The following is a 27,694-nucleotide window of genomic DNA, read 5'->3' on the forward strand; positions in this document are numbered from 1 at the left end:
GGACGGGAGAGGGAGAGAGAGATAGAAACATCAGTGATGAGAGAGTTATTGATCGGCTGCCTCCTGCACGCCCCACACTGGGCATGGAGCCAGCAACCTGGGCATGTGCCCTGACAGGGAATTGAACTGTGACTTTCTGCTTCATAGGTCGATGCTCAACCACTGAGCCATGCCAGCCGGGCGGCAGCCAGTTTCTTGTCTCTTGGAGAGAAAGAGTTTATGCACCTATGAGCCCAATTATGTAATCCCCCCATCCACCACTTGACTCAAATGCAAACTTCCCATACATGTTGCTTTCATCATCATTTCATAAAACCTGTCAGTTTTCCCACATGGGGCCTGTAGAGCCTGACGAGCAATTTTGTTCTAACGAAGAGTTCCTTAACATATACATTACTAGGTTTCTTTCTTTTGAGGGGGAGGGGGGTGTCACAAATTTTTTTAAAGTAATGTATGCAGTTTAAGTTAAAAAATTCAGCCCTGGCCGATAGCTCAGTTGGTTGGCACATCATCCCGATGTGCCAGGATCGTGGGTTTGATCCCCTGCATGGATGGGAGAAGCAACACATCAATGTTTCTGTCTCTCCTTTCCTCTCTCTCTCAAATCAGTTTTAAAAAATTTAAAAAAAGGAATTCAAACAACACAGCATGTAATAACAGAAAAAGAAAGCCCGTCTTTTGCCGTCCCCGAGCCTTTTTCCCGGAGAGCCAGTGAGCACGGTTTGGTGTGGGTGTTTCCATACCTTTTCCTTCAGATGCAGTTAGGCCTTTTCAAAAATAGAATACCACGACCGATAGTTTTCTACACATTTCCCAGTTCCCTTTATATATCATGGAGGCCTGTTCCTACTGAAACAAACAACTCCTCATTCTTTACACAGCAGCCTGTTGTTCACTTCCCTGGCCGTCCTGTAAAGTGTATTTAATCACTTGTTCATGGGAAGGCACTTAAGTTGTTTTCAGCTCCCCGCCCCCCCCCCCCCCCCCCCCAAATTATACTAATGAGCTGCTTTCATGGTTAAAGATCACTTTAGTACCCAAACCTCTCCCTCCTCACATTCGAAAAAGAAATCATGTTCGGGGACTTTCTTGAATACTTTGTGCTTCAAATTGAATGTATTGACCTTGCATTTAATTTTCTGTCGGCAGCGGCCGGCCTGGCCCCTGCAGACTGCTCAGGAATCTGCTGGAGGAGTTGGGGTGGCCTGCAGATTTCAGCAGACCGCCAGTTCATCCAGCAGCCCACTGAGCAGAGAACATCTTGATTCTATCAGCTCTAATCCCGGTCCCTGATGGGCCGGCTCTTGTGGTTGTTAGCAGATGGAATGCTTGTCTGTGCTGGAAGCCCGAGTTCTGGGGTATTCGGCTCTGAGGAGAATTGATTGGATCTTTCACAATGCTAACGGGGCACCGTTAGTTCCCAAATTTGTGTGTATAGTATTATAGAAATACAATGGTTGTAATAGGCCTCACTGTGGGGAAGCATCATCAGGCAGAATGCTACCTGCTTCACTACATAACCTCGTAGCCGTTCCATGAGGCGAGTCCAGTTATGACTCTCACCTCACAGGTGAGATGGACAGCAGAGCTGGGGAGTGACCCATCCCAGTCCCAGGGCCACGCGAGGCTGTGCTTGGCGGGGAAAGCAGGGCTCTGAGCTCTCACGGCCGCATCACTAACTCACTTAGCGTCCCTGACCTCTGGGTTACTTGGCTACCAATTATTTCAGCAAGTGAGCTCTCCTTTGTTTGAGTGGGTTCAGTCCTGCACCCCTACCCCCTCTCTCCCCCCATGCTCTTTACACTTGGGTGTTGGTGTATCTGGAGGTCTTCTTGTGTGATTGTGGGGCGAAGGTCCAAATCTGGGTGTACAAATTTGAGCCTTCAGCTGAGCTGGTACTGAGAGGAACTGTTCAAAAGTGTCAGTGTAGTGCCTGGCTGGTGTGGCTCAGTGGTTGAGTGTCAGCCTATGAACCAGGAGGTCACAGGTTCCTGGTCAGGGCACAGGCCTGGGTTGCAGGCTCAGTCTCCAGTGTGGGGCTTGCAGGAGGCAGCCAATCAATGATTCATCATTGATGTTTCTATCTCTCACTCCCTCTCTCTTCCTCTCTGAAATAATAAAAATATATTTAAAAAACCCCACAGCCTAGCCGGAATGGCTCAGTTGTTGAGCATCGACCTATGAACCAGGAGGTCATGGCTCAATTCCCAGACAGGGCAGGTGCCTGGGTTGTGGGCTAGATCCCCAGCGTGGGGCGTGCAGGAGGCAGCCGATCAATGATTCTCTCATCATTGATGTTTCTATCTCTCTCTCCTTACCTCTCTGAAATCAATAAAAATATATTTAAGAATAAATAAATAAAAATAAAAACCCCACAAAAGTTCAATACAGGTAAAGTGGGGAACATGTCCCTATATCTGTCATTTGAGAATTTCCTTTCCTCCAACTTCATCCGCTTTCTGTTGATGATGGTAAGAGCCAGCAGTTATAAATTATTTGGAATTTTCTTCAGCTTGGTTCCCTTTCCAGACTTTAAATTGAGAGTTTTGCTCCTTTTATGACTTCACAGCCCTTGGGCAACTGCCGTTTCCCTAGGCGTGTGTGAGTGGTAACATAAGGTGAGTGAGGTATGGGGGCGAAAGGCAAACTGGTCTCTCCCCTCTCAGACCGAGGAGGTCACCTTGGTCTGATTTTGTAACAAGGCTCAGCTTTTACAAGTTTGCAGTGGAAGGGTAAATGCCTACCCTATTCTTCATCATTATTTTTTTTAACTTCTAGTCTTAATTATAAAAGAGGGAGAACCCCCCCCACCCCCAAACATGGCCTAGCATAAGAGAGACACACACACACACACACAAAAGGCAAAAGGTTTTTTGTTTTTTTCCCTTAAAGATCTTCAGTGTCTTACCCTGGGGGGTTGCGGGGGAGTCAATGGTTTTCATTATAATAATGTCATCTCTTTGTGGAGTGTTTCAAAGCCAGTCTAACTTATTTTCTTACTTAAAAGCATAACTTGTTCTTGACGCAGGGCCTGGTCCTCGGTAGGCAGTTAGGAAGTTATTGTTTGGATGTAAGAAGAACAGATGAATAGGACAATTGAGCTTTCCTAACTTAACTTCTAGTCTTATGAGTGACCCTAATTTCTACTTCCCAGGGAAAACAGAGGTTAATAGGTTTGGGCAGAGCAGTGGGGCCTGGTTGGTGGGTCTCCCAGATGCAGGGACAGGGGTAGAAATCCAGTCCTAGGGTGCGGTGGGAGCTGAGAGTCACGGTGAGACAAGGGGTAGTTACTAAAATGATGCGGCTCCGACTCCTGCTTGCACCCCCAGTCGTACTGTTGCTCTCCCTGCCGTCTGACCACCACGTTCTCCAGAACCTTGGCAGTTTGGGGATGGTGGGCATGACGGGGCAGTTAGGAGCTCAGAGGTTCTGCCTGGGTTCCCCTCACAAGCACGGCCACTTCCTGGCCATGGGGCCTGGGGCTGGGTTCCTTCCTGGCATTCAGTCTCCTAATCTGTGGAATGAGAGTCACGCTGCACGCACCAGGTGGAGCCCTGTGACATAGTGTGTGTTCACAGAGGTAGGGGGTGAGTCTGGGCTCCGGCACCAGAGAGAACTGGGTTTACATCTAGGCTCTCCTCTCTGTCACTTTTGGCAAGTGCCTCTGTGGACCTCTGTTTTCTCATCTGTAAAATGGGATTAACCATGACCTTGGAGTGTTGCTGTGAGGGTCACATGAGGTGAGGCTGTGGCACCAGCCCAGCCCGGAGGGGAGGTCTGGTTGACAGAGCTGCTCTCCTGTGTCGGTTGCTGTTGATGCAGAGAGAGGAGGCGCTTAGGAGTCTTTCCTGTGTGGGTCCTCCTGCCCTCACTGCTTTCCTCCAGGGCTTCCCCGCGGGCTGCGCACGCGTGCACAGGGTAGACGGCGAGCTGTGTTTCAGGCTTTGCCACATGACAGACTGAGCCGGCGTAAAAAGGTGACAAAGCCCTCTGTTTGCAGCCAGCGTTTATTATTTCAGCTGGGCATGTTCCCAGAGCAGCTGTGGCTGGAAGCTCTGAGCGAGGGACAGACATCACCATGCTGAGGCCCTGTGAGCTCACGCTGGGGTTTACCCGAGCCTCCCAGTGGGGACTCGGGGCTCCTCTGCCCCATGCTCAGTCCCTTGGGGTCCTTGTCCTGCTAGTTGCCCAGGACAATTGTGTGGCAGCAACAGAAAGCAACAGGGACCTGTGGCTTTGAAGTAAAAAAAACACCTAATTTAGAATGCACTGCTTGGGCCATTTGGGGGTGTTCTTCCTTTTTCCTTCTTCTTTTTTTTTTTTTAATTAAATATATTTTATTGATTTTTTGCAGAGAGGAAGGGGGAGAGATAGAGAGTTAGAAACATCGATGAGAGAGAAACATCAATCAGCTGCCTCCTGCACATCTCCTACTGGGGATGTGCCCGCAACCCAGGTACGTGCCCTTGACCGGAATCAAACCTGGGACCTTTCAGTCCGCAGGCCGATGCTCTATCCACTGAGCCAAACCGGTTTCGGCCCTTTTTCCTTCTTTAACCTTAGTCTAACTAAGGTTAAAGTTAGATACTAAGTACTAGGCCCTTTAATAAGACCATCTCGTTTAGTCCAATGCGGCTTAGTTGCTAGATATAAAGTAATTCTCAAAAGTGATAACAATCTTTTCAAAAGTGACATTGAAAAGAAAGCCCACTGGGTAATGATGCAAATGCAGATTTTAAATAAAGGATGCCTCTTAACCAGAAAATAGGGCGTTTAGGATAAATTACGGAGCAGTACATCACCATAGTGTCCACAAGCTGAAAGTCCATCAAACACTCTGTACCAAAATAAAAAGAAGGTATTTAGGAAATAATTTGCTCCAATTATTTCAGAAAAAAAAGCTGTCCAGCAAGTGAGAGAGAACAGAAGGAATGGTTGGCCAAGTGGAAATTTGCAGTCTGAGGTTATGTGAAAAGATGTGTAGTTGCCTATAGTAGAAATCTCAAATCAGTGGTTTGGGAATGTTTACTCAATTCTGTTGCAGAGAAATCCCGCTGCCACTGCATGCCTTGCCCAGGGTAGACACTGCTAATCTGCACAGTCGTCTTCCTCGCCTAACGTCCATTCCCAGGCCTTGTTCATGGCAGACATTGGTGATCCATTTTGGCAGACTTTCTTGCTGAATCCTGATAGGGCCCCAAAATCTTTCTCAAAACCCTGAGTTTTCACCTCACGTGCCAATACCATTTGCCACCCCTGGTCTATTGTATCATCTCTTGAAAAATTTGTAGCATAAAAAGACCTTCTGAATGAATTTATTTTAAAAATTGTATTTATTGATTTTGAGAGAGAGAGAGATGGAGAGAGGGGGGAAGAGAAACATCGACTTGTTCCACCCATCCATGCCTTCATTGATTGACTCTTGTATATGCCCTGACCAGGGATCGAACCCACAACCTTGGCGTAGCGGGACTACGCTCTAACCAACTGAGCTACCTGGCCAGGGCTGGGTGAGCTTTTTATTAACTGAACCCTGACATAGTGATATGTAAAAATTGTTAACTCAGGCAGTTCCTTTGTTATTATTGAGTAGTTCATGAGCAGGAAAATGAATCGGAAATCCAGCTGACCCAGTGCCCCAATCTACTCTTACTTTACTGTGCCCTGTATTTGTGTTTTACCTTGCCAATGGAAATAGACATGTGTCTTCAAGGCTCAGAACGTCCTGTCCTCTTGTTGCGGTTAAACTGCGGTAACAAATAGATTAAAAAACAACAGTGGCTTTTTCAGTCTTCAGGTTGGTGGGGCACCCCATTCTTGATCCCAGGTTCCTCCCATCACCTTGCCCGGCCTCTCCTAGGGCAAGTCGAAGCTAAGTGACTGTGATGTTAGGCACTCTGGCTGGCAGGAGCGGGGAGAGTTTGGACAAGGCACACCCACTGCCCAAGGCTCCGAGGGATGGTGTGCTTCCTTGTGCTCACGGTTAATTGGTGAGGCAACCACACCACCAAATTGCAAGGGAGGCTGGGAAGAGTAATCTAGTAGGAAGCTGCGTGCCTGGGAGACCGGGAGGAAGGATTTTAGTGGCTTTAGCCTCAGATATCCTTCAGCCATCAGAGGACTGAGTCACCTGGTTGTAATTCTTGTCCTTTTTGGTTCGAGGCCCTGGAGCGAAGCCAGCCTGGCTCTCTTCACCCTGCCCAGCAACCCCTGGGCACCTGAGCCAAGGTGCTGAGTGGATGGAAGGACTGTTGCACCCCCAGAAATGTGGCCCCCATTCAGGGCAGCTGACTGAGACAGTCCTCCTCAACACGGTCTCAGGAGTGAGTGGCACCTGCGCTAAGTTTTGATTGGCAAACTGCCTCCTATTAGTTCAGGCCACTCTCTTGTTGGGACAACCGAGGCCTACAATTTGGCCAGGGTTTGTTCAGGCTGGAAAAGAAGGCAGGACAGAGAAAAACTGCACAGCCCACCTGGGATGTCAGTGAGTGCTGAGTCTGCCAGTGGGTTCTGGGTCCAGTTGACCGAGCTCTGCACTGTGGGGTAGCCGTGGGGGGTGGGGAGGGGGTGCCCTTTCATGGGATGCTGCTGCTGTCAGCTCACCCAGGCAGTCAGGGCTGATAGGAAACCTCAGTGCAGGCATGTAGGTCACCACCTGTAACAGCTAAGCTTTCACTTTTCCCTCCTACCTTTGTCCTTTTTGTCTCAAGCGTGATAAAAGCATGCTGAAGTCCGTGGTGATAAGAATACTAGCATTTATTGAAAACTGTGTGGAGGTCTGAGCGCTCAAATGTGTTATCACATTTAGCCTTCTGAGTAGCCCTACGCTCATGTTCAGCATTATCCCCAATTGGCAGATAAAGAAACGGGGACATGTAGGGATTGGATAGCTTGGCCAGGGTCCCACGGCTTGTTTGGTGGCACTGAGCCCTTGTATGGTGGCAGGGCCTGTACCCCTAAGGACCTGTCCCGGCCTTCCCTTCGGTGCCACATGCTGTGTCGTCTGCTGGGGGTTCAGAGGTGGCCTCGTCTGGAGCAGTGCAGAAGTCCATGCATGTTTTGCATCCGCTCTCCAGCAGGCAGCACTGCCTGTCATTCAGCACTGGGGGTGTGAGGCTAGGGAGGTGTGTGTGTGGCAGCTGGTCCAGGTGTCCAGGCTGTGGGACCCGCAGGGAGCAAAATGACTCATCCCTGCCTTTGTGGAGCTGACGCTGAGCGGAGGAGGCAGCCCAGCCCAGGTGGTTTTAGCACAGTTGCAGGTGCACTGAAAGAGGAGGGCAGTAGCCTGGTCTAGAGAGGGTCTGGGTGGAGAGCTCCAGGCAGGCGGGCCGGGGCCAAGGAGGGAGGGTGAACCCCGGGCAGTGTGAAGCCAGGAGGAGCCAGACCTGGCCCAGGTGGGCTGCTCTTTGTACCATATTCTCTGTAGGAAGGTCTGATGCATGACCAGTCGTTCTGTTCCTGGGTGACTTGGTTCCTCTTTGGCTGCCCTCTCAGGCCACGTTGGTCTCCTAAACTACTCAGCTCAGATGTGTCCCCCTGTGCGCCTCCCTTACACGTCCTGGGTTCACGTGTCCTTACATGTTCAATGTTGTGTCTCAGCCTCCTCTTGGAACCAGAGACGAGGGACCGCAAAGTCTCATGACCTATGAGTTGCTTGACTCAGAGAAGTGACATATTAAACATTTTATCCTCCTGTGAATTCACGAGGTTCTTTTTTCCTTTTGCTTTCTTCTTGCACACAACACTGGGATTATAGCTTCTGGGCTTCTGAGTGTTTGGCACATAGCAGGTACTAGGAAGTTAGGTGAATGAAGTAGGGGAAGGAGGTAGCATTAATGCCTACTGCATACCGGACATTGTGTTTTGCTCATGGCATTCTTTGCCACTTCCTCTTTAAAAAAAAAATATATGTATATATGTATGTATGTATTTCAGAGAGGAAGGGAGAGGGAGATAGAAACTTCAATGATAAGAGAGAATCATTGATTGGCTGCCTCCGGCATACCCCCTACTGGGGATCAAGCCCTCAACCCAGGCATGCGCCCTGGCCGGGAATCGAACGGTGACATCCTGGTTCATAAGTCGATGCTCAACTACTGAGCCATGCTGGCCGGGCAGACCCGCTTACTCTTACCGCAGCCCTGTGAAGTGTGGACTGTGATCATTGCCATTTGGTAGGTGAGGAGAAATAAGGCTCAGAGAGAGTGGACAGATTGTTCAAAGTGACATTTCTAGCCGAGCTGCTGGTTCCAGAACCTGCACTAGCCCCAGTGCCTCTCAGTGGGTAACAGAGACGAGAGGGCAGGGAGCAGAGCCTGTGGCAGCATCTCCCCAGATGGCCGAGTCGCGTGCCGAGTATGGGGGGTGAATTGTCCCAGGCACAGTAGAAGGAGGTTTTCTGAAACCCCTACTCTTCCTTGATTCCTGCACAGGCATGTGGCTATTTCCGACCCCATAGCAAGCTGCATTGTGGCCAATGGATGACCTGCTTACCTAGGAGAGCAGAAGTGTGGAATGGAGTCTGCTCAGGCTTGTCCTCCCGGGCCCCGCCCCATTGCCCCGGTTAATTGGTACAGCCAGGAGAGAAGGTCGGCACAGTACACGTAGTAGGTGCATAGATGGTTGTGTGGATCCGACCCTCCTGATACAGCAGAGAGGTGAAAGATCACCACCCCCTTACCTCTGTGGAAGTTGCTCACAAAGGCGCTGTTTCCAAGATGCTTCTGAAGATGGCCTAAAAATAGCTGCTTTCCACCCCCGTAAATGCGTCCATTCCAGAATTTTGCTTAACAAGGCCTGGAGAACTGATGTGCTGAAATGACGTGAAAACATTCCACCCTAGAATTTGCAGTAGCTCAAGTTAACTTTCTAGCTATTAAAAAAAAAGGGGGGGGGGGGGCGCGCGGGGGCTCTGCCCTCACTTCTGAGCAGTGCTGGGTGATTTTAAGTACTTCCAGAAGGTGGATGTGGTTTGAGGGTCAGTGTTGCCCAGAGCCAGGACCAGTTACGTGGGGATTGTGATTGGTTGTGATTTGGGGAGTTGAAACTTGTGGACGGATTCCAATCCCCTGCCAATCTCAGCAGATTCCAGGAGGTGGGGTGGGCGTGGTGGCGTCGGCTTGTTGTGCTCCTGAAAGAGGCTCACTAGCTCTCCTGCCAGAGAGGCTTCTGGCTGACGGCTCTGCCTCCACACTCCGCATAAACATCGCAGAACACACTCGGGTCCGGAAATTCTGTGACCTGCTGTGCTGGTCAGACGTCGGCACCGTGATGCTGTGTGGCATTTCATTTTCAGGGTGTTGGGAGTCTCCCATTTCATGTGGGTGGGGAAGCGGGAGGCTTGGGCAGGTCACCGTCTTCTTATGGTTCCAAGAGTTCGGGGAAACATTTGAACCTTGAAGCACTTGAACCGTCACCTGTCAAAATCACTCCCGGAGTGACGATGGCCATCCCTCCAGCCTCTTAGACCAGCAGGACAAAAGTATCATTTATCCCAGTGCGACCTTAACGGGGGGCTTCCCCATCTGGACACCCACCTCACATTCATTGGAAACAGAAGTTCTGGGCATTGTATTTTTCAGAAATTTGGCTCAGACTTTTACGGGGTCATATCTCCCCCCAAATCTTTTTGAAAAAGATTCACATCTCATTCCTTGAGACCAGCATGCATGCATAAGCTGGGTAAAGACAGAGCAAACTTGGTTTCATGGTTTGATTTGTGAAAGAAATCTGCAAGTTTGCATTTGAAAAACATTTAACGCACGACTGAGGGAAGTTTGAACTTTGCAGACTGATGCCTGTGGCTGGATGAGACTTGGGCCTGTTCAAGGCCAGCCCCCTCCACCTTTGCACCCCTGATACCCTAACTATCCATAGGCATTCACTTCCTCCCTCCCCTCACCCCACTCTTCTCCCTTTAGCTTGAATAAAGAAAACTGGCATGGAAAGTTGTGTGACCTGGAATGTCTTAGGATCAGTTGGTAGCACTTACAGCCTCATAATAGGATACCTAATCCCCCAAATTCAGTCATGGTCAGAGGCTGTCTGCTGGAGAAATGTGTGGTCTGGTGGGTGAATTCCATGGATCTTAGGGTTCTGGGCAGTGTCCCATGTTGCATGCAGATTGTTGCTGGTTTATTGACCATGGGCCCTCCTGGGCAGCAGAGCTGGCTTCATGGTCACACGGCCAGTGCAGCTGTGCAGGGCCCTGTGTGCAGAAGGCTCTGTGCTTGCTTTAATGCTCTGCTGCTGCCGTCTTGAAATTCTTAGTACTTTTTGGACAAGGAGCCCTGCATTTTCATTTGTCACCGGGCCTGTGAGTTAATGTAGACAGATCTGCTTAAAAGCTATTATTTATACAATCTATTACATGAAACATCATGGGCTTTCATTATTTATACAATTCATTACAGAGAATATCACTGGGCACCATGATTTTGAATGAGAGGATTGCTCGAATTTAGTTGGTCTTACCAGCCAGTTCATGATAATCTTTACTCATCCAGTTTCACATGATCAGGTTTTATTATGACGGAATCTGCAACCATGAAATTACCTTTGGTTTCTATGGTTTTGGGTGTGGCCTTTTAGGAGAGTCTTTTCTTGTAAAAGATGTAACATTGAACAGGTTAATTAAAAAAAAAAAAAGGTCCCGCCCTTTCAGTTTTGAGTGGCATGCTATTTCCTCTTTATCAGCATGTGAGTATATTTTTCATGTGGTTGTAGTTGGGCTTCATTTTAAGTGCAGTTTGGTGTGTGTTTTTAACCAACGTTCAGATGGCTTGTGGTGGGTGGGTGGGTGGGTGGGACAGGGAGGTGAGCTCCAAGGTGAAGAAGGCTCCATTTCTCCCCAGCAGGTGCTCACAGACCTGGACGGATGTGGTAGGCTGAGGAGTCCTAGGCACAGAGCTGGTGGGAGGGAAGGGCCACCAGCCGCCAGATCTGGCCATTGAATGACCAGCCATGGTTTGTCCTGCCGGAGGAGGATGGGGTAAAGGGTCTTCCCCTGAAACGGAATACTGAACACTTGACTTTTAAAAACTTTTTTTTTATTATGGGAAATTTCAAACATACACAAAAGCAGAAACAATAGTATAATGCATTTTTATGTACCAAGGCCACCAGTTTACAACATTTTGGAATCTTACTTCACCTATTCCCATCCTCAGATATTTTGAAGCAAATTCCAGCATTGTATCCTTTCACTCTTAAATGGTTCAGTACGATTCTCTAACAGATGAGGACTTCATTTCCTTTTTTTATAAAGAGCATGATTCACCCTTGTGCAACCCAGAGGAATGACCAAGCCTTGGCCTCTCTCCCCAGATAGCAAAGCCATCGTGGATGGGAACCTGAAGCTCATCCTGGGCCTGGTATGGACCCTGATCCTCCACTACTCCATCTCCATGCCCGTGTGGGAGGATGAAGGGGATGACGATGCCAAGAAGCAGACGCCGAAGCAGAGGCTGCTGGGATGGATTCAGAACAAGATCCCCTATTTGCCCATCACCAACTTTAACCAGAACTGGCAAGACGGCAAAGCCCTGGGTGCCCTGGTAGACAGCTGTGCCCCAGGTAAGTCCCCGTGGTCACCTAAGCCATCTCTTTGGGATGGGGGTATATGGGCCCTAAACTTCTGGGTTTTCATTGGGAATGCTAGGTTTGCTGTGATTGGTGTATTTCTCCTGGTTTTGGCTCATTGTAAGATAGTGAAAGGCACTGAAAATGACTCCATCTACCTTTCCAATGGCATGTCTTATAGGTGTAGCCTTGGACTTGTTTGAGCATTGAATTCAGTTATTTATCCAAATTCCCAGTGAAGGCCTTAATACTTGGACCAGGCCTGGGGTTTAGCTTCTAGACTCCAAAGTCCTGCTGCTTCCCACAGTTGGTGCCTAGTTTCCCGTAGCCTTTGGCAAAAACATGTGGCCTGTTAGGTGGCTTGGCATGAAAATCTAAAAACTTTCATTGAGCGGAAAGTACCCATTTTTATCGACCACTGGCTTGACTATATAAGGCTTTCTCTGCCCTTTTCTTTCTGTGTTGCTATGAAATAGGGCTTGGTCAGGATCCAGTTGGAGCCTTTTCCACCCTTTCCTGAGTAGCTGAGTTTGCCCCAAGACAGTAATTATCCTCATGAAGGGATTAGATTGGCGGGTAGAGTTTGCTGGTACACACTCAATAGAAAAGCCAGAGCCTATGTTTATATGTATCGCTCAAAAATTTTTTTAATCAAAACTCTAATAACCATATTTTCCATTTACTGAGTGCTATGCATGTGCTGGGCACATTAATATTTAGTAAGCTAGTGCTTCTCAACATGCTCAAAGCAGAACTGTCTGGTGTCAGTTGGGTACTGGGGGAGGGCTGACTCTAGGCCTTATTCTGTAAGCTGGAGTCATCAGAAGTAACTCGGAGCTCAGCAGCAGGCCATTGCCCAGTGCCCTCATCCTTGCTTGCATCCAGAGACTCATTTTAGGGTACCTCTTTCCAGTTTAAATGTGGGGATTTTTACTCTAGTCCTAAATACTTCTTGTGCTTTCAAAGGTTTTTGAGATAATTCTAGGTTTGGCCTTTTAGCAAGTGGATTTTTAAAATTATACAGGATGCTAGTTCAGTCTTTTTAGATATATCCAAGAATGGGATTGTGATATTGTGACTTAAAATAAGAAATATATATTTGGCCTTTGTCCCCTTTCCTGGTACTGAGCTCCTAAAACCCTTGGAATTTCCTAAGTGACAAGAACCACAATAATGGTGTCTTTCAACCACACCTGAGTTTATGTTAATGAGGTGACTTTTGGAAAGCCCCAAAGATGGGGGGGCTGGTTGTCCAGGGAACCCATCCATTAGAGGATTGGAACTTTCAGCTTTCTCTTCCGACCCCCAGAGAGGGGAGAAGGGCTGGAGATTGAGCCTATCACTAGGACCAGGGATTGAATCATTCCCGTTTAAGTAATGACGCTTCCCCAAAATTTCTGAATGTGGGGTTTAGGGAGCTTCCAGGTTGGTGAGTACGTGAAGGTTCTGAGGGCGGCCATGGACATTCCTCCCCCTTCTCCCATCCTTCCCTGTGCATCTCTTCCATCTCTCCGTTCCTGAGTTGTATCCCTTTGTAATAAACTGGTAATCTAGTAAGTAAACGGTTCTCCTGAGTTCTGCGAGCCACTCCAGGAAATGAGTAAACCTCAGGAGGGAGTTGTGGGTTTGTATCTGGTCAGTCAGAAGCCCAGGTGGGTGGAAAGAGGGAGTGCGGTTTTCTGGGACTGAGCTCTTAGCTTTGGGATCTGATGCTACTACCTCCAGGTAGATTGTCAGAATTGAGGTACCTTGTAGGACACCCAGCTGGTGTGAAGCCCACACATTTGGTGACCAGGGTTCAGAAGTGTGAAAGTGGAAGGTTGGAAAATATCTCCTGCAAAAGGCACTAGGGCCAGATGGTTTTATAGGCTGAGTTTGCTTATATCACACCTGTAAGGAGTGGCTAACCCCCATCTCAATGCAAGAAGATAACATCCTCAAGGAGACTCTCAGCTAAGACAGAATAGATCTACCCTTCCATACCCACATGCCTGTAAAGTGTATTCAAATGCTCCTTGACTTACTATCGGGTTATGTTCCCATAAACCCATTGTAAGTTGAAAATACTGAAATTCAAAAAAGCATATAATATGCCTCACCTATCAAACATAGCTCAGTCTAGCCTACCTTAAGCAAGTTCAGCCTATGGTTGGGCAAAATCATCTTGTTGCCACTGCCCAGCCTTCACAAGAATATTGCACCATATATCACTAGACCAGGAAAAGTTCAAAATTCAAAATTATGAATATGGTTTCTACTGATGACAGACTGCTTTTGCACCATTGGCAAGTTCAAAAATCTCTTCCGTCAGCTATTACTCACAGCATCTTTTGTGTTATGTTAACAGGTCTGTGCCCAGACTGGGAATCCTGGGATCCACGAAAGCCTGTGGATAATGCACGAGAAGCTATGCAGCAGGCAGATGACTGGCTGGGTGTCCCACAGGTACTCATGCACGCATGCCCCCTCCCAGAGCGCCCACCCTCCAGCTTGTTCTGGGACTGGATGGGTGTTTCTTTGAGTCTGGCAGGCAGTCTGACATCCTCAGCATTAACCTTCAAAGAGTATTGCTTGTGGCACGCTCTCGTCTTCCTCAGTTTACCAATAATAATAGGTTCTTATTGACTTAGGTCCTTGTAGAGCATCCGAAAGTCTTTACTCTTGGTCACATGTGGCAAATTTTCTAGTATTTCTGCTCCAAAAATTTCAAAGGCTACCTTTGGACAATGGGTTGCAAATGAGGACACTAATGATTAGGTTGGATCATAAGAAATCAATATTTAATCACTTCTTACCTATTTAAAAATTTTTAAAAATTTTATTCTCTTTGGAAAGAAATCATGGAACTTAGAACTTAAAAGAAATGTAAACCAGGATAACCTACAGTTAATGAAAATTGTGGCAGAATTTGTATTGCCCATAATCCTATCACAGAAACATCACAAGAGAACTTGGAAATTATAGAGAACTTGGTAAGTCTTAGGTACCATCTGCAGTAGCCACATTGAGGGTGATTCTTCTAAGCCCTTCCAAGGAGTCTAAATAACCCTTCCTTCTCACAATTGAACACCATGACTCCCACGTTCAAAGCCCTGGTCAAGAAAAGCTGTGGGTAGCCAGTGCCATGGGTGGATGACCTCACCACAGGCTTCACTGAGGTCTAAGTTGGTGTTCAGAGCTGAGTTGAGTGCATTTTGTAACGAGATCCCTTGGGAGGTAGAAAAACTTGCCTCTATTTCGTCGGTTTGGTTTTGGCATCGTGTCTCTGCTTCATGGCCCATTTCTTGGCTTTTCCATCGTCAGGAAGTGGCGTGGTTATGTTTTTCATCTCTTAAACCTAAAATCATCTCCTTTTGACGTTCATGTGATGTTGGCACTGTTAAGTTGTTGAAGGAGCTGCCTAGACGAAACGCCAAATCACCGCCCGTCCTCCATAGTATGAAACATATTATACAAACCCAAATGGCTATTTTGGTGCTGCAGGCTAATCATCAGAATGATTTCTGTGTTTTTTGTTGTTGTTTTTTAACCACGGGAACAGGAAAGCTAGGGACATATGTTGTTCATCTGCATTTGGTTAACCTGGTTCATGAGACCGAGTCTTCTGTTCATCTCAAGAGGTGTGGCTTGCCTCTTGTTGGGGCAGGAGGATTTTGGGTGCTATTTAGGGCCGGGTCAGGTGATAGAACTGAGCCTGCAGTGCCTGCAGTGAGGCTGCCTGGCCAGCATGGGTTATAACTTGACTAATACTCTTATTCCTAAGATGAATATCTGCAGAAATTTATTACCTCTCCATTTTTCAAATGGCTTCTAAGTGTGCTAATCTCATATGTAATTGTTCCTTCATCCTCCTCCCCTGATGTACTTATCCTACTGGGAAGTTTGAAAAGGGGAGTGAGTGGGTTATTTCGGGGGGGAGGGAAAGTATGTACTCTGGGAATGACATAGAGAATTGTCCGCAGAGGGTCCTCAGCTTCCAAAGGGAATGGTGACACCTCTCAAAGGTCAAAACACACAGATCTTGGCATAGCGCCTTATGAAGTTCACTTAATTTCTTATTATTTGTAGTGTGTAAGAGACGTTTGCAAAAACTTCAATATCTTGATGTGTTGTGGCATTCACTCTCCGTGTCGCTGTTCTAGGTCATCACTCCTGAAGAAATCATTCACCCGGATGTGGATGAGCACTCGGTGATGACGTACCTGTCCCAGTTCCCCAAAGCCAAGCTCAAGCCCGGGGCTCCTCTGAAACCCAAACTCAACCCCAAGAAAGCCCGGGCCTATGGCAGAGGTAAGCACCGGTCGTGTTGGATTTGAGGCTTGCCCTCGGGTCTTAGAGAATAAGATGTGGCTTCAGGAGGACGGTTCTCAAAACCAAGAATGTAGGCTACACCCTGGGAGACGCTGCAGGCTTTCGTCACCAGCGTTTGTTTGTTGGTTGGTTTATGACTATCCTGTTCTGCCTTGTGAATCTAGGCTGTAAGAAACACTGCTGATGTAATGTGCCAGAGACTGATGGGTTTGCTGCTTTGTGATTTAATGCACCAACCCTGGGATGAAGAAAGGACCATTGTCCCACTTTTCAGATGAGGAATCAGAGGCGTGGTCCACCGGGAGTGGGAGGTGGGAGACAGGGGCCTGGGTCTTCTGGCCAATGATTCATTTTTCCTTTGGTTGTGCTAAAGCTGCCCAGATTTCCAGATGGGGTGGGAGCTATTGATAACCCCTGGCAGACACTTCCTTGCTAAGACATCCTGTTTATGCAGCTGCCAGGAGTGTTCTGCTCAGAACGTTATGTTGGGTTGAAGGCATTTTGAGGCACTTGGTGTTCTGATTGGCACCTGACTTTAAGCAACTAATTTTTTATGTTTGTTTGTTCTCATTTACAGTTCACCTTCAATATTATTCTGTATTTGTTTCAGGTGTACAGCATAGTGGTTAGACAACCATGTACTTTACAGAGTGCTCCCCCCTACCCCCCAATATTTCAAGTACCCACCTGGCCCCGTGCATAGTTATTAAGCACGCTATTTTATTTTATTTTTTCCAGGGGAACAGTTGTATTTCAACTCAGTGTGATTTCTGGTAAAGATCAGCATAGTTGCCAAAACCGGTTTGGCTCAGTGGATAGAGCGTCGGCCTGAGGACTGAAGGGTCCCGGGTTCGATTCCGGTCAAGGGCATGTACCTGGGTTGCGGGCACATCCCCAGTAGGAGATGTGCAGGAGGCAGCTGGTTGATGTTTCTCTCTCATCGATGTTTCTAACTCTCTATCTCTCTCCCTTCCTCTCTGTAAAAAATCAATAAAATATATTAAAAAAAAAAAAAGATCAGCATAGCAAGATACAACTTGCTTCTTTTTCTATAGGAGTGTATTGTATTTCTTTTTCTTTAATCCTTACCCAAAGATATTTTTTAATTGATTTTATTTTTTTAGCAAGTGAGAGAAAGATGTGAGAGAGAAACATTGATCGGTTGCCTTCTGCATGTGCCCTGACTGGAGATCAAACCCACAACCTAGGTATGTGCCCTGACTGGGAATCAAACCTGAAACCTTTTGGTGTACAGGATGACGCTCTGACAAACTGAGCCACCTGGCCAGGGCTGCATTGTATTTCTTAATGACAATTGGGAAAACATTTAGATACACAAAATATGTTGCATATTCTCCTAGAATCTACAGTTCTTACCATTCTAATATAGTTTTCTCTCGCCCTTTGCGCATTGAATATATATGTGTCTCTCTGTGCGTGTGTGTGTTTGTGTGTGTGTGTGTGTGTGTGTGTGTGTGAGAGAGAGAGATAGAGAGAGAGAGAGAGAGAGAGGTTATTGGAAACATGGTGACATTTTACTCCTCAATATATCAGCCAAGCCTGTCTGTCCTACAAATAGGACATCCTCTTACAAAACCACAATATTCATCATCACACATAAGAAAATTAATAATAATTTCATGCCAACTGATAATTTTGTTTTCAAATTTTTTGTCCTAAAATTCTTTTATAGTTTTTGTTATTTTACAAACCAAGATTTGATTATAATTCACTTACTACATTTCTTTTTTTGTCTTTAGACTCTTTTAATCTAGAACAAGTTCCCCCAACTTTTTAAAAAAGTGACATTAACTTTCTGAAGAATCCAGAACACTTGTCTTGTGGGCTGTCCCATACACTCCGTCCCTTTGAAGATAGCATTGCTGTACTTGGCCTGAGCTTAGTCGAAGGATGACCTACAGCCAGGGAGTGGTGATGATTGTGTGTCGTCTCAGTCCCACTGGCCAGGTCCTTCTCACTGTCTTTTTAGCACAATTTAGACCAGAACACGGCTCGATTGCTCTGGAGCAAACCCACGTGCCATTTGAGGTCCCTTTGGCAGTGAGGTGGGGTCTGTGAATCTGTTGTGTTATATGTTGTTTGAAGGCCTCCCCCAGGTGCAGTCTCTCCCAGGTCAGTGTGCCTGTGCTTGCTGTAAAGGTGCTTTCTGTAAGCCGTACCAAAAGCGGTGGCTGCAGCAAAGAATCTCTGATTTTAAAGGTTAAAATTTAATCTCTGAATTTAAAGGTTTTTTTTGCCATTCCTAAATGGCAAATAAAGCTCAAACAGCCAAATAAATCTCTTGTCAACATAACTGGTCAAATAAATTGAATCTGACCAAGGCACCAAATGCTTGTTTGCAGTAACCTTATCAGTGGCCGGCCAGTTTCCCCATTGTTAATGTGAAATGGTTTCCTCTGACTGCTATTTTCTAAAAAGTGACAACTTGTTATACTTTAGGAATGTGGCTAGTCACTGCTTTTTCCTTTATCTGTCTCTTTGTGTTATGTACTTAGGGACCAAACACCTTTAAAAAATTTTTTTAAATCCTTATCTGAGGATATGTTTATTGATTTGAGAGAGAAACATTGATGTAAAAGAGAAACATCAATGTAAGAGAGAAACATCAATCAGTTGCCTCCCATATGCACCCCAACCAGGGACTGAACCCACAACCTAGTATGTGCCCTGACCAGGAATTGAACCCACAACCTTTTGTTGCACGGAATGATGCTCCAGCCAACTGAGCTACCTGGCCAGGGTGCAGACACCTTTTAAGAAGTGTGTGCGCGCGTGTGTGTGTGTGTGTGTGTGTGTGTGTGTGTGTTTTACCACAATACAAATGTGGTAAAATATACATAACATTCACTAATCTAACCATTTTTAAGTGTACCATTCAGTGGCATTAAGTACATTCATGGTTGTGTAACCTTCACCACTATTTATCTCCAGAACATTTTCATCTTCCCAAATTGAAACTCTGAACTTATTAAATAATATTTCTCCATTCCCCTCCCCTCAGCCCCTGGCAACTACCATTCTGTCTCTGCAAATTTGTCTATTCTAGGTTCCTCATGTCAGTGGAATTATATGATATTTGTCCCTTTGTTCCCATGTTTTTAAGGTTCGTCTGTGCTCTCACACGTATCAGCATTTCATTCCTTTATGAAGCGGAGTAATACTCCGTTGTATAGAATACATTTTGTTTTTCTCCTTTCCCGTCACTGGACGTTGGGTTGTTTCCACCTTTCGGTTATTGTGAACGATGCTCTGTGGACAAGGGCATACAAATATGTTCAGGTGCTGCTGGTATATACCTACAAGTGGAATTGCTAGATCATAGGGTTATTCTAGGTTTAACTTTTTTTTTTAAGGAGCAAGGCAACAGGGTCACACATGAGGCCACATGGGTGGGGCCTTAAGACATTACTTGTCGCATAGTGAGACCAAGGGCAGGGGCAGTTTGCTCTCTTTCCTGTGTGGCCACATAGCTCCATGTCTGCCAACGGAACCAAGGAATAGGGAACGCTTCATCTTCTAGTTTCTAAAGGTTCTGAGGTTGGCTTTATTTTCTCTTCTGGATGTGGACTAGATTGCAATTGCCAGCTGGTTACCTCTTGCTGGTTATCTGTTCACTGAGCCCTGACTTAGTTCCAGCGGGTTGAAGGAGAGAGGGCTGGGTGGAGGTAAACTTTCAGCCACAAACAGACTTTTGTCGTGGGCTTCTTGTGGGTTCCGAGGTTGCAGGCGTGCGACTCTGAGCAAAGCAGGAACCTTTCTCAAAACCCACGTTCTCTGTGGAGCAGTCACTGCACAGCAAGACGTAAACCGTCTTCGTGCTGAGTAGTCTCGGTTGTCTGCACGGTGAGCGTAGCTCCCAGCGATTGCAGGTAGATGGTTCAGCCGCCCAGCCAGCCATGGGGAGCCAGGGTCTTGGATCAGCTGCAGAGCTAGTTGCTCTCAGGCTGTGGAGTCAGGTGGAGTGGGTATTTATGAATTTATGAAGTGCATGTTTAAATGTAGTTGTTAAATGATGTGTTCACCCTGTAAATTTGAAGCAAAAGAAAAATGTAGACAATGAAAATTGAAAGCTTGCTTCCCATCCCTTCATTCCGAGGTGTTCCTTCCCAGCCTTTCTTTTCTTTTCCTTTCTTTTTCTTTCCTTTCCTTTCCTTTTCTTTCCTTTCCTTTCCTTTCCTTTCCTTTCCTTTCCTTTCCTTTCCTTTCCTTTCTTTCCTTTCCTTTCCTTTCCTTTCCTTTCCCTTCCCTTCCCTTCCTTTCCTTTCCTTTTCTTTTCTTTTCTTTTCTTTTCTTTTCTTTTCTTTTCTTTTTTCTTTTCCTGTCTAGTCTAGTCTAGTCTAGTCTATTAATATTTGGAAGTGAATTCCAACTATGTGTTTTCTTCAATTTGCATTTCTTACCTAACAATATGTGAATATTATCTTACTATATAATAATCTACCACCAGTATTTTACAGTCAATTATTTATTGGAAAACTAATACAAATCCAGAGTGTAGTATTAAATGACTCAGTGTTTTTAACAGACTGGTGATAAGGAAAAGAAGAGATGGAGAGAAACCTAGAGATTGAATGTGATTTGAGGGACTTAGCGATCAATTGTAATATATGAACCTTATGTGGATCCTGCTTCAGCTGATTGTTGAAACAAATTCATGACACTTACAAGATAATCAGAAATTTGAGCACCGACAATATTTGATCATATTAAAGAATTACTGTTAATTTTTTTTGATGGGATTTTTTGGATGTAGATACTCTGAAATACCATTTACTTATTTGTTTATTTTTAAATATATTTCTTTATTGATTTCAGAGAGGAAGGAAGAGGGAGAGATAGAAACATCAATGATAAGAGAGAATCATTGATTGGCTGCCTCCTGCACTCCCCCTACTGGGGATCGAGCCCACAACCCGGGCATGTGCCCTTGGCAGGAATCAAACCTGGAACCCTTCAGTCCACAAGCAGATGCTCTATCCACTGAGCCAAACCGGCTAGGGCTGAAATATCATTTAGAGAAACATAGTGAATGCTTATGAGTGATGTATATGAGGACTAGGATTTGTATCAAAATCACACAGGAAGAGGGAAGTGGCGGGAGTGCAGGTGTGAAGCTAGGAAGGCCGTGAGTTAGTCGTTGTTGAAGCTGGGTGATAGGTAGGCAGTTCTCTGTCTCTGCATAGGCTTGGAATCCTCCACAATGAAAAACTTAAAAAGAAATAATACTTGAACTTGTGCTTCTGGGAAGATGGAGTTGAAGTACTTTTTCCAGGTCTTCCCACTAAGTACACCTGAAATCCCTGAGCATTTTACACAGAACAAACATAAGAAGACTCTGAAAGAGAAGAAGGCAAACCAGCTGGGGACCTGGGAGCCCGAAGACTGTCAGTAATGAGTTCCCTGGTTTTCCTTTGGCCTCGTGTATCCCAGACTTGGAACTGAAGAAGCTGACAAGCTGGAAATACCAGTGGCACAAACACAAAAAGCCCCAACAAAAGCCTACTCTTTCTGGCCAGAAGACCGGGAAAGGGCAGCCTAGCAGGGCAGAACACTTTTAGACAATCATTGCTCTGCTCCAGCAAAAACTGCGGCCCCACTGCACCAGCAAAGGCCAAATGGGGAGCCTAGACTTGCACCACAGATAAGGAAGCCACCCCAATGATGTCAGTAGAGGCCATTTGAGTAACAATAAGGCATTCCTGCCCATTCCAGCCTCAGGTTGGGGAGGCCTAATAAAAGCTGGGACTCCCACCTCTACCTGCCAGTAATGAGAAGCCCGCCTCACTTTGAGTATCAGTGGAGGTTGAATGGGGAGCCTGGACTTCCTCCCCCCACTGGCAGTAATAAGGCCTGCTCCCTTCCTTCCCCTGCTGAAGTGGTCCTATAAAAAGGCAGCTAAAAGAAAGTTTATGTGAGACCCAGAGTCTCATAGCATAATACTCAAAATATCCAGGTTTAAATAGCAGAAATCACTTACCAATCCAAGAACCAGGAAGATCTAAAACTGAATGGAAAAGGACAATCAATTGATGCCAACACTGAGGGAATAGAGATGTTAGAATTATTTGATAAAGATTTTAAAGCAGCTATTATAAAAATGGCTTTAACAAACAATTACAAACACACTTCAAAACAAAAGGGAGAAAAAACCACAAAAAAAATCTCAGCAAAGAAGTAGAAGATATAGATAAGGAAGAACCAAATGGAATTTTTAGAACTGAAAAATGCAGTAACTGAAATAACTCTCTGGAAGAGCTCAATAGCAAAGTGGGAAGACAGAGAAAAGAATCAGCAAACTGAAAAATAGAACAATAAAAATTACCCAATCTGAATGACAAAGAAAGTAGACTAAAAAACATGAACACAGCCTCAGGGACCTTTGGGCTGATAACAAAACATCTAACATGTCATAGGAGAGTAAAAATAGGGTGGGGCTAAAATAATGCTCAAAGAAATAATGGCTGAAAACTCCCCAACTTTGGTAAGCTGAGCTAAACTCAAACAAGATAAAAAACCAAGAAAAAAAAAAAGTCCACACCGAGCCACATCTTAGACCAGTGGTTCTCAACCTTCCTAATGCCGTGACCCTTTAATACAGTTCCTCATGTTGTGGTGACCCCCAATTTCATTGTTACAAATTGAACATAATTAAAGCATAGTATGTAATTATATGTGTTTTCTGATGGTCTTAGGCGACCCCTGTGAAAGGGTCGTTTGACCCCTAAAGGGGTCACGACCCACAGGTTGAGAACCTCTGTCTTAGACAGACTTCAAGGAACTAGACCGAAAAGCTTGAAAGCAACAAGAGAAATGACACCTTATCTATTATATTCGTTAGATGAGAAATTTCTCATCTACAGGAAGTGGCACAACGTTTTTTTATGTGCTGAAAGAAAAGAACAATCAACCCAGAATCCTATATCCAGGGATAATGCACTTTAGGAATCAAGACATTCTCAGATAAAGGAAAACAAAGAATTTCTCACAAGTACATCTACCCTGAAAGGATGGCTAAAGGAAATTCTCTGGGAAGAAAGGAATCAATAAGAGAAGGAATCTTGGAATAACAGGAAGAATGAACATGGTAAGCAAAAAATATGGGTAACTATAATAGACTTCCCTCAACAGCCACAGGCTACCAACACTCAGCCAAATGAAGTAGATAACCTGAGTGGATCTATAACCATTAAAGAAATCAAATCTGTAATTTGAAAGCTCTTGGAAAAGAAATCTCCAGGCTCAGAAGACTTCACTGGAGAATGAATTAACACCAGTTCTACACAATCTCTTCCAGAAATATGAGGAGGGAACACTTCCCAATTCATTTTATGAAACTAGTATTGCTCTAACCAGACAAAGGCAATGCCAAAAAAAAAAGAAAACTACAGACCAATCTCTCTCATGAATAAAGTTATAAAAGTCCTTAACAAAATATTAGCAAATAGAATTTTGCAATATATAAAAATAATTATTCATCATGACCAAGTGGAGTTGATTCAAGGGGTGCAAGGCTGGCATGCCCTTAGCAAATCAGTCAACATAATCTGTATTAACAGGCTAAAGAAGAAAAGTCACATGACCATGTCAATTGATACAGGAAAAGCGTTTGACAGAATTCAGCAGCCATCCACGATAAGAACTCAGAAAAAGAGGAATAGAGAACTTCCTTAATTTGATATAGAGTAGCTACCACAAAACACCTACAGTCATTAGTATAATTATGGTGAAAGCCTGGATGTGTTCTCACCACTGCTGTTCAGCATCAGGGTGCAAGTTTTAGCTGATACAGCAAGGAAGAGAAGAAAATAAAAGACACATATAGGGCCGAACCGGTTTGGCTCAGTGGATAGAGCGTCGGCCTGCAGACTCAAGGGTCCCGGGTTCGATTCCGGTCAAGGGCATGTACCCTGGTTGCGGGCACATCCCCAGTGGGGGGCGTGCAGGAGGCAGCTGATCGATCTCTCTCATCGATGTTTCTGGCTCTCTGTCCCTCTCCCTTCTTCTCTGTAAAAAATCAATAAAATATATTTAAAAAAAAAAAAGACACATATAGGAAAGTAAGACATAAAACTGTCCCTTTTTGCAGATGACATGGTAGTCCGCAAGAAAATGCTTTCAAAAAATCGTTAAAAAAAACCCAAAAAACGCTCTTTAAATAAGTTAAGCAATGTCTCAGGCTATAAGATCAGCATCCAAATATCCATTGTATTTGTCCACTAGAAGTAACGAAAGAACCCCGAAGTTGAAAATAGCATACCATTTGCATTCGCTCAAAAAATTGAGAAATGAATGTAAATGTAATAAAACATGTATAGGATTTACATGCTGAAAACAACATAAAACAGTAATGAATAAATCAAATAAGACCTAAATAAATGGAGAAACATACTAAGTGCTTCCATGGGTTGAGAAAGTTTGAGTAAAGATGTCCATTCTTCCCAAATTGTCATAAAGGTTTAACAGAATTGCTATTAAAATCCCAGCAAGATTTTTTTTTTGTAGACATAGAAAAGGTTATTATTTCAGAATGTATATGAAAAAGCAGGGAAAGCAATTTTGAAAAACAAGAATAATGGGGGAAGAGTCATTCCTGCCTTGACCAGGAATTGAACTCGCAACCTTTTGGTGTATGGGACACCACTCCAACGAGCTGAGCAACTGGCTAGGGCTGCTGTTGTCATTTTTAAATTTGACAATCTAAGGGAAAAGAGGTCAGTGACCCTGACCAAATAGTCAGGTATTGCATGCTTTAAAAATTCTTGTGGCAAGCAAGTTTAAAATTGCTGCTGTAGAGAAGTGCTTAGAAATATAGAAGTACAAGAGGATATTTTTCATTGATTTTTAAATATATTTTTATTGATTTCAGAGAGGAAGGAAGAGGGAGAGAGAGATAGAAACATCAATGATGAGACAGAATCATTGATTGGCTGCCTCCTGCATGCCCCCTACTGGGGATTGAGCCTGACACCTGGGCATGTGCCCTTGACCGGGATCGAACCCAGTCTGTGGGCTGATGCCTATCCACTGAACCAACTTGCTAGGGAGAGAAATCCATTTTGAAACCACTATGACCTATCAAAATGGCTAATGTAGAAAGTAGTGATAGCAGCAAATGCTGGCAAGAATGCAGAGAAACTGGATCCGGATCATGAGTACCTCGCTGGTGGGAATGTAAAATGTTCCAGCCACTCTGGAACACAGTTTGGCAGTTTTTCCTAAAGAACTAAACAGGCAATTACCATATGACCCAGTTGTTGCATTCCTTGACATTTATTCCGGGGAAATGAAAACATGTTCACACAAACCTATACTGGAATGTTTAGGGCAGCGTTATCAGTAATAGACAACTGGAAACAACCCAGATGCTAAATGGTTATACAAACTGTGGTACATTCATATCAGGGAATATTACTCAGCAATAAAAATAACAAACAAATAATACAGGCAACAACTTGGATGAATCTACAGAGAATTATGCTAGTGGAAAAGACAATTTTGAAATGTTGCATAGCGTATGATTCCAATATTCTGGAAATGACAAAATTAGAGATGGAGAATAGATTTCTGGTTGTTGGGGTAGGAAGGGGCTGAGATGGGAGGGGAGTGGGTGTGGCTATAAAAGGGCAACTGGAGTGATCCCTGTGGGAATGGAAATGGTCTGTATTTTGACTATGTAGAGTTTTGTACTATGTAACCATTGGAGGAACTGGATAAAGGACATTATTTCGTACACCTGCATGTGAATCTGTCTCAAATTAATTTGCTCAATCATCTCAAAATAAAAAGTTTAATTAAAAAGAATTGAAGGCAATTTTTAAATATTTTAAATAATACAAAATGGTCTTTAATGAAAAAGGAGCCATTCTCCCATACCTCATCTCCCCCACCTCCCCACATCACCTCTCTCAATGCCAGCTCTACTGCTAGTCACACATCATTTTCATAATTGTATCCATTTCTGGCTGAATTGCTCTGAATATTTCAGAATTGATTGTTGCTTAACTAACAAGGACAGAATTAGGGATTGGAACCGATTGGATTATTCATGACACGGCAGTTTATCCTTTATCTCCCATGTGGTGGCTGCAGGACAGTCCCATCTCTCAGGTTCCTGAGGGAACACAGTGGGTGATGGCCTGTGTCAGGGCTGGCCAGAGCGTAATGTGCTTGTGTAAACCTTTGGCAGGAATCGAGCCCACTGGAAACATGGTGAAGCAGCCGGCCAAGTTCACCGTGGACACCATCAGCGCCGGGCAAGGAGACTTGATGGTGTTTGTCGAGGACCCAGAAGGGAACAAAGAGGAGGTATGTTGGAGGGTGCTGCCTCCCCTGTCAGCATCCCAGGGAGCTTGTCAAGGGCCAGGGACTGTGCCTCCATTTTCCCCACTGAAGTTCACAACAAACATTGTTTTTTATCAAAAGGATCCTGAGGCTCACAGTGGTTAAAGTAACTTGCCCAAGGGCTGTACCTTGAAAATGAATATAAATTGATACCCAGGGACATAATGTTTAATAAAATAAAGGATGCTTGGAATTTAGCAAAGGCCTCATTAGTTGAGTTTGTTGTTGTTTTTTTAAATACGTTTTTATTGATTTCAGAGAGAGGAAGGGAGGGGGGAGAGAGAGAGAAACATCGATGATGCGAGAAAATCATTGATTGGCTGCCTCCTGCACACCCCCTACTAGGGTTCGAGCCTGAAACCTGGGCATGTGCCCCGACTGGGAGTAGAACCATGACTTTCTGGTTCATGGGTTGATGCTCAACCACTGAGCCACACCAGCAGGGCAAGTTGAGGTTTTAGGTACTAATGGCCAAAATACTAATGGGCAGAATAACAATACAGTAGTGATAAAATACAACACAGTAACAATACTAATGTCCTACTCTCTTCTCACTCTGACCAGCCTTTGATTCTCCCTTCAGAGCCTTAGCACATACTGTTCCTTTTGTCTACTTATCATCTTAAGACTATATATTCCTATTGCTATGTACCATCCGAAATTCTGAGTTTATTGGCATACTGTCCGTTTCTCCCACTGGGTCAGGAATTCTGCCTGATTTGTTTTATTTTGGGTACCTAACACTGGGCCCAGCATTTCATAAATGCTTAATTACTACATGGCCAACGAGTTTCAGCTCTGAGTCAGCAGAGAGTCCTGACTTGGTTATACCTTTGTGCTACATGATTTGTTTCTGTAACTTCAGGCTCTTCCTCCCCTGGGGTGTCCTGCAGGAATAGTGGGGCAGGAAATAGCCAGGACAGGTGCCTGATCTGCCAGCTCACAGCAGGAGATTGGCTGGCACAGGATTCTTTTACTCACACCTGGTGCTTTCTCTGACTGTCATTCATCTTCCATCCTAGGCACAAGTGACCCCTGCTAGCGACAAGAACAAGACATACTCTGTGGAGTATCTGCCCAAGGTCACCGGGCTGCACAAAGTAAGATGAGGTGTCGTGGCTATTGCTTGGACTGCTCTTCTGGGCTTGCTTCGTTCGATATGTGTGGAAGGAAAGGGTTTTCTGAAGTTAACTTCTGATTTTCTTTCCTGATTTTAAAAGTGTCCGTGCTCATTATAGAAAAATTTGGGATCCCCACAAGATTAGCTAATAATCTTGATTGGTTGAATTCCACTAGGTTATTGTAATATCAGATTTTTCTAACTGTCTAGGTAATAATGGTTGTAGCTACATGCCTGGAGTATAGATGCTAAGCCCTGGGCTTTGTCTGTAATGCTGCCTTATGTCCCTTCGAGGTGTTCTAGAGCATCTGCCGGCATGGA

At 45.0% G+C, this 27,694-nt stretch overlaps 1 protein-coding gene across 8 annotated transcripts in view; it reads left to right on the top strand.

Moving 5' to 3' along the window:
* FLNB (filamin B) overlaps positions 1-27,694 on the top strand; it is a 134,336-nt gene that overhangs the window by 40,316 nt on the left and 66,326 nt on the right. For all 8 annotated transcript variants that reach the window (XM_070390860.1, XM_070390862.1, XM_070390861.1 and 5 more), the window contains exons 2-6: positions 11,326-11,574; positions 13,928-14,025; positions 15,723-15,870; positions 26,099-26,217; positions 27,276-27,353. In XM_070390860.1, the coding sequence (XP_070246961.1) occupies positions 11,326-11,574; positions 13,928-14,025; positions 15,723-15,870; positions 26,099-26,217; positions 27,276-27,353 (692 nt within the window). The remainder of the gene's footprint in view (positions 1-11,325; positions 11,575-13,927; positions 14,026-15,722; positions 15,871-26,098; positions 26,218-27,275; positions 27,354-27,694) is intronic.

This window comes from Myotis yumanensis, unplaced genomic scaffold (genome assembly GCF_028538775.1).
Source record: "Myotis yumanensis isolate MYYU_CA2020_CCGP unplaced genomic scaffold, mMyoYum1.0.hap1 SCAF_14, whole genome shotgun sequence".
Classification (NCBI taxonomy): Eukaryota; Metazoa; Chordata; class Mammalia; order Chiroptera; family Vespertilionidae; genus Myotis; species Myotis yumanensis.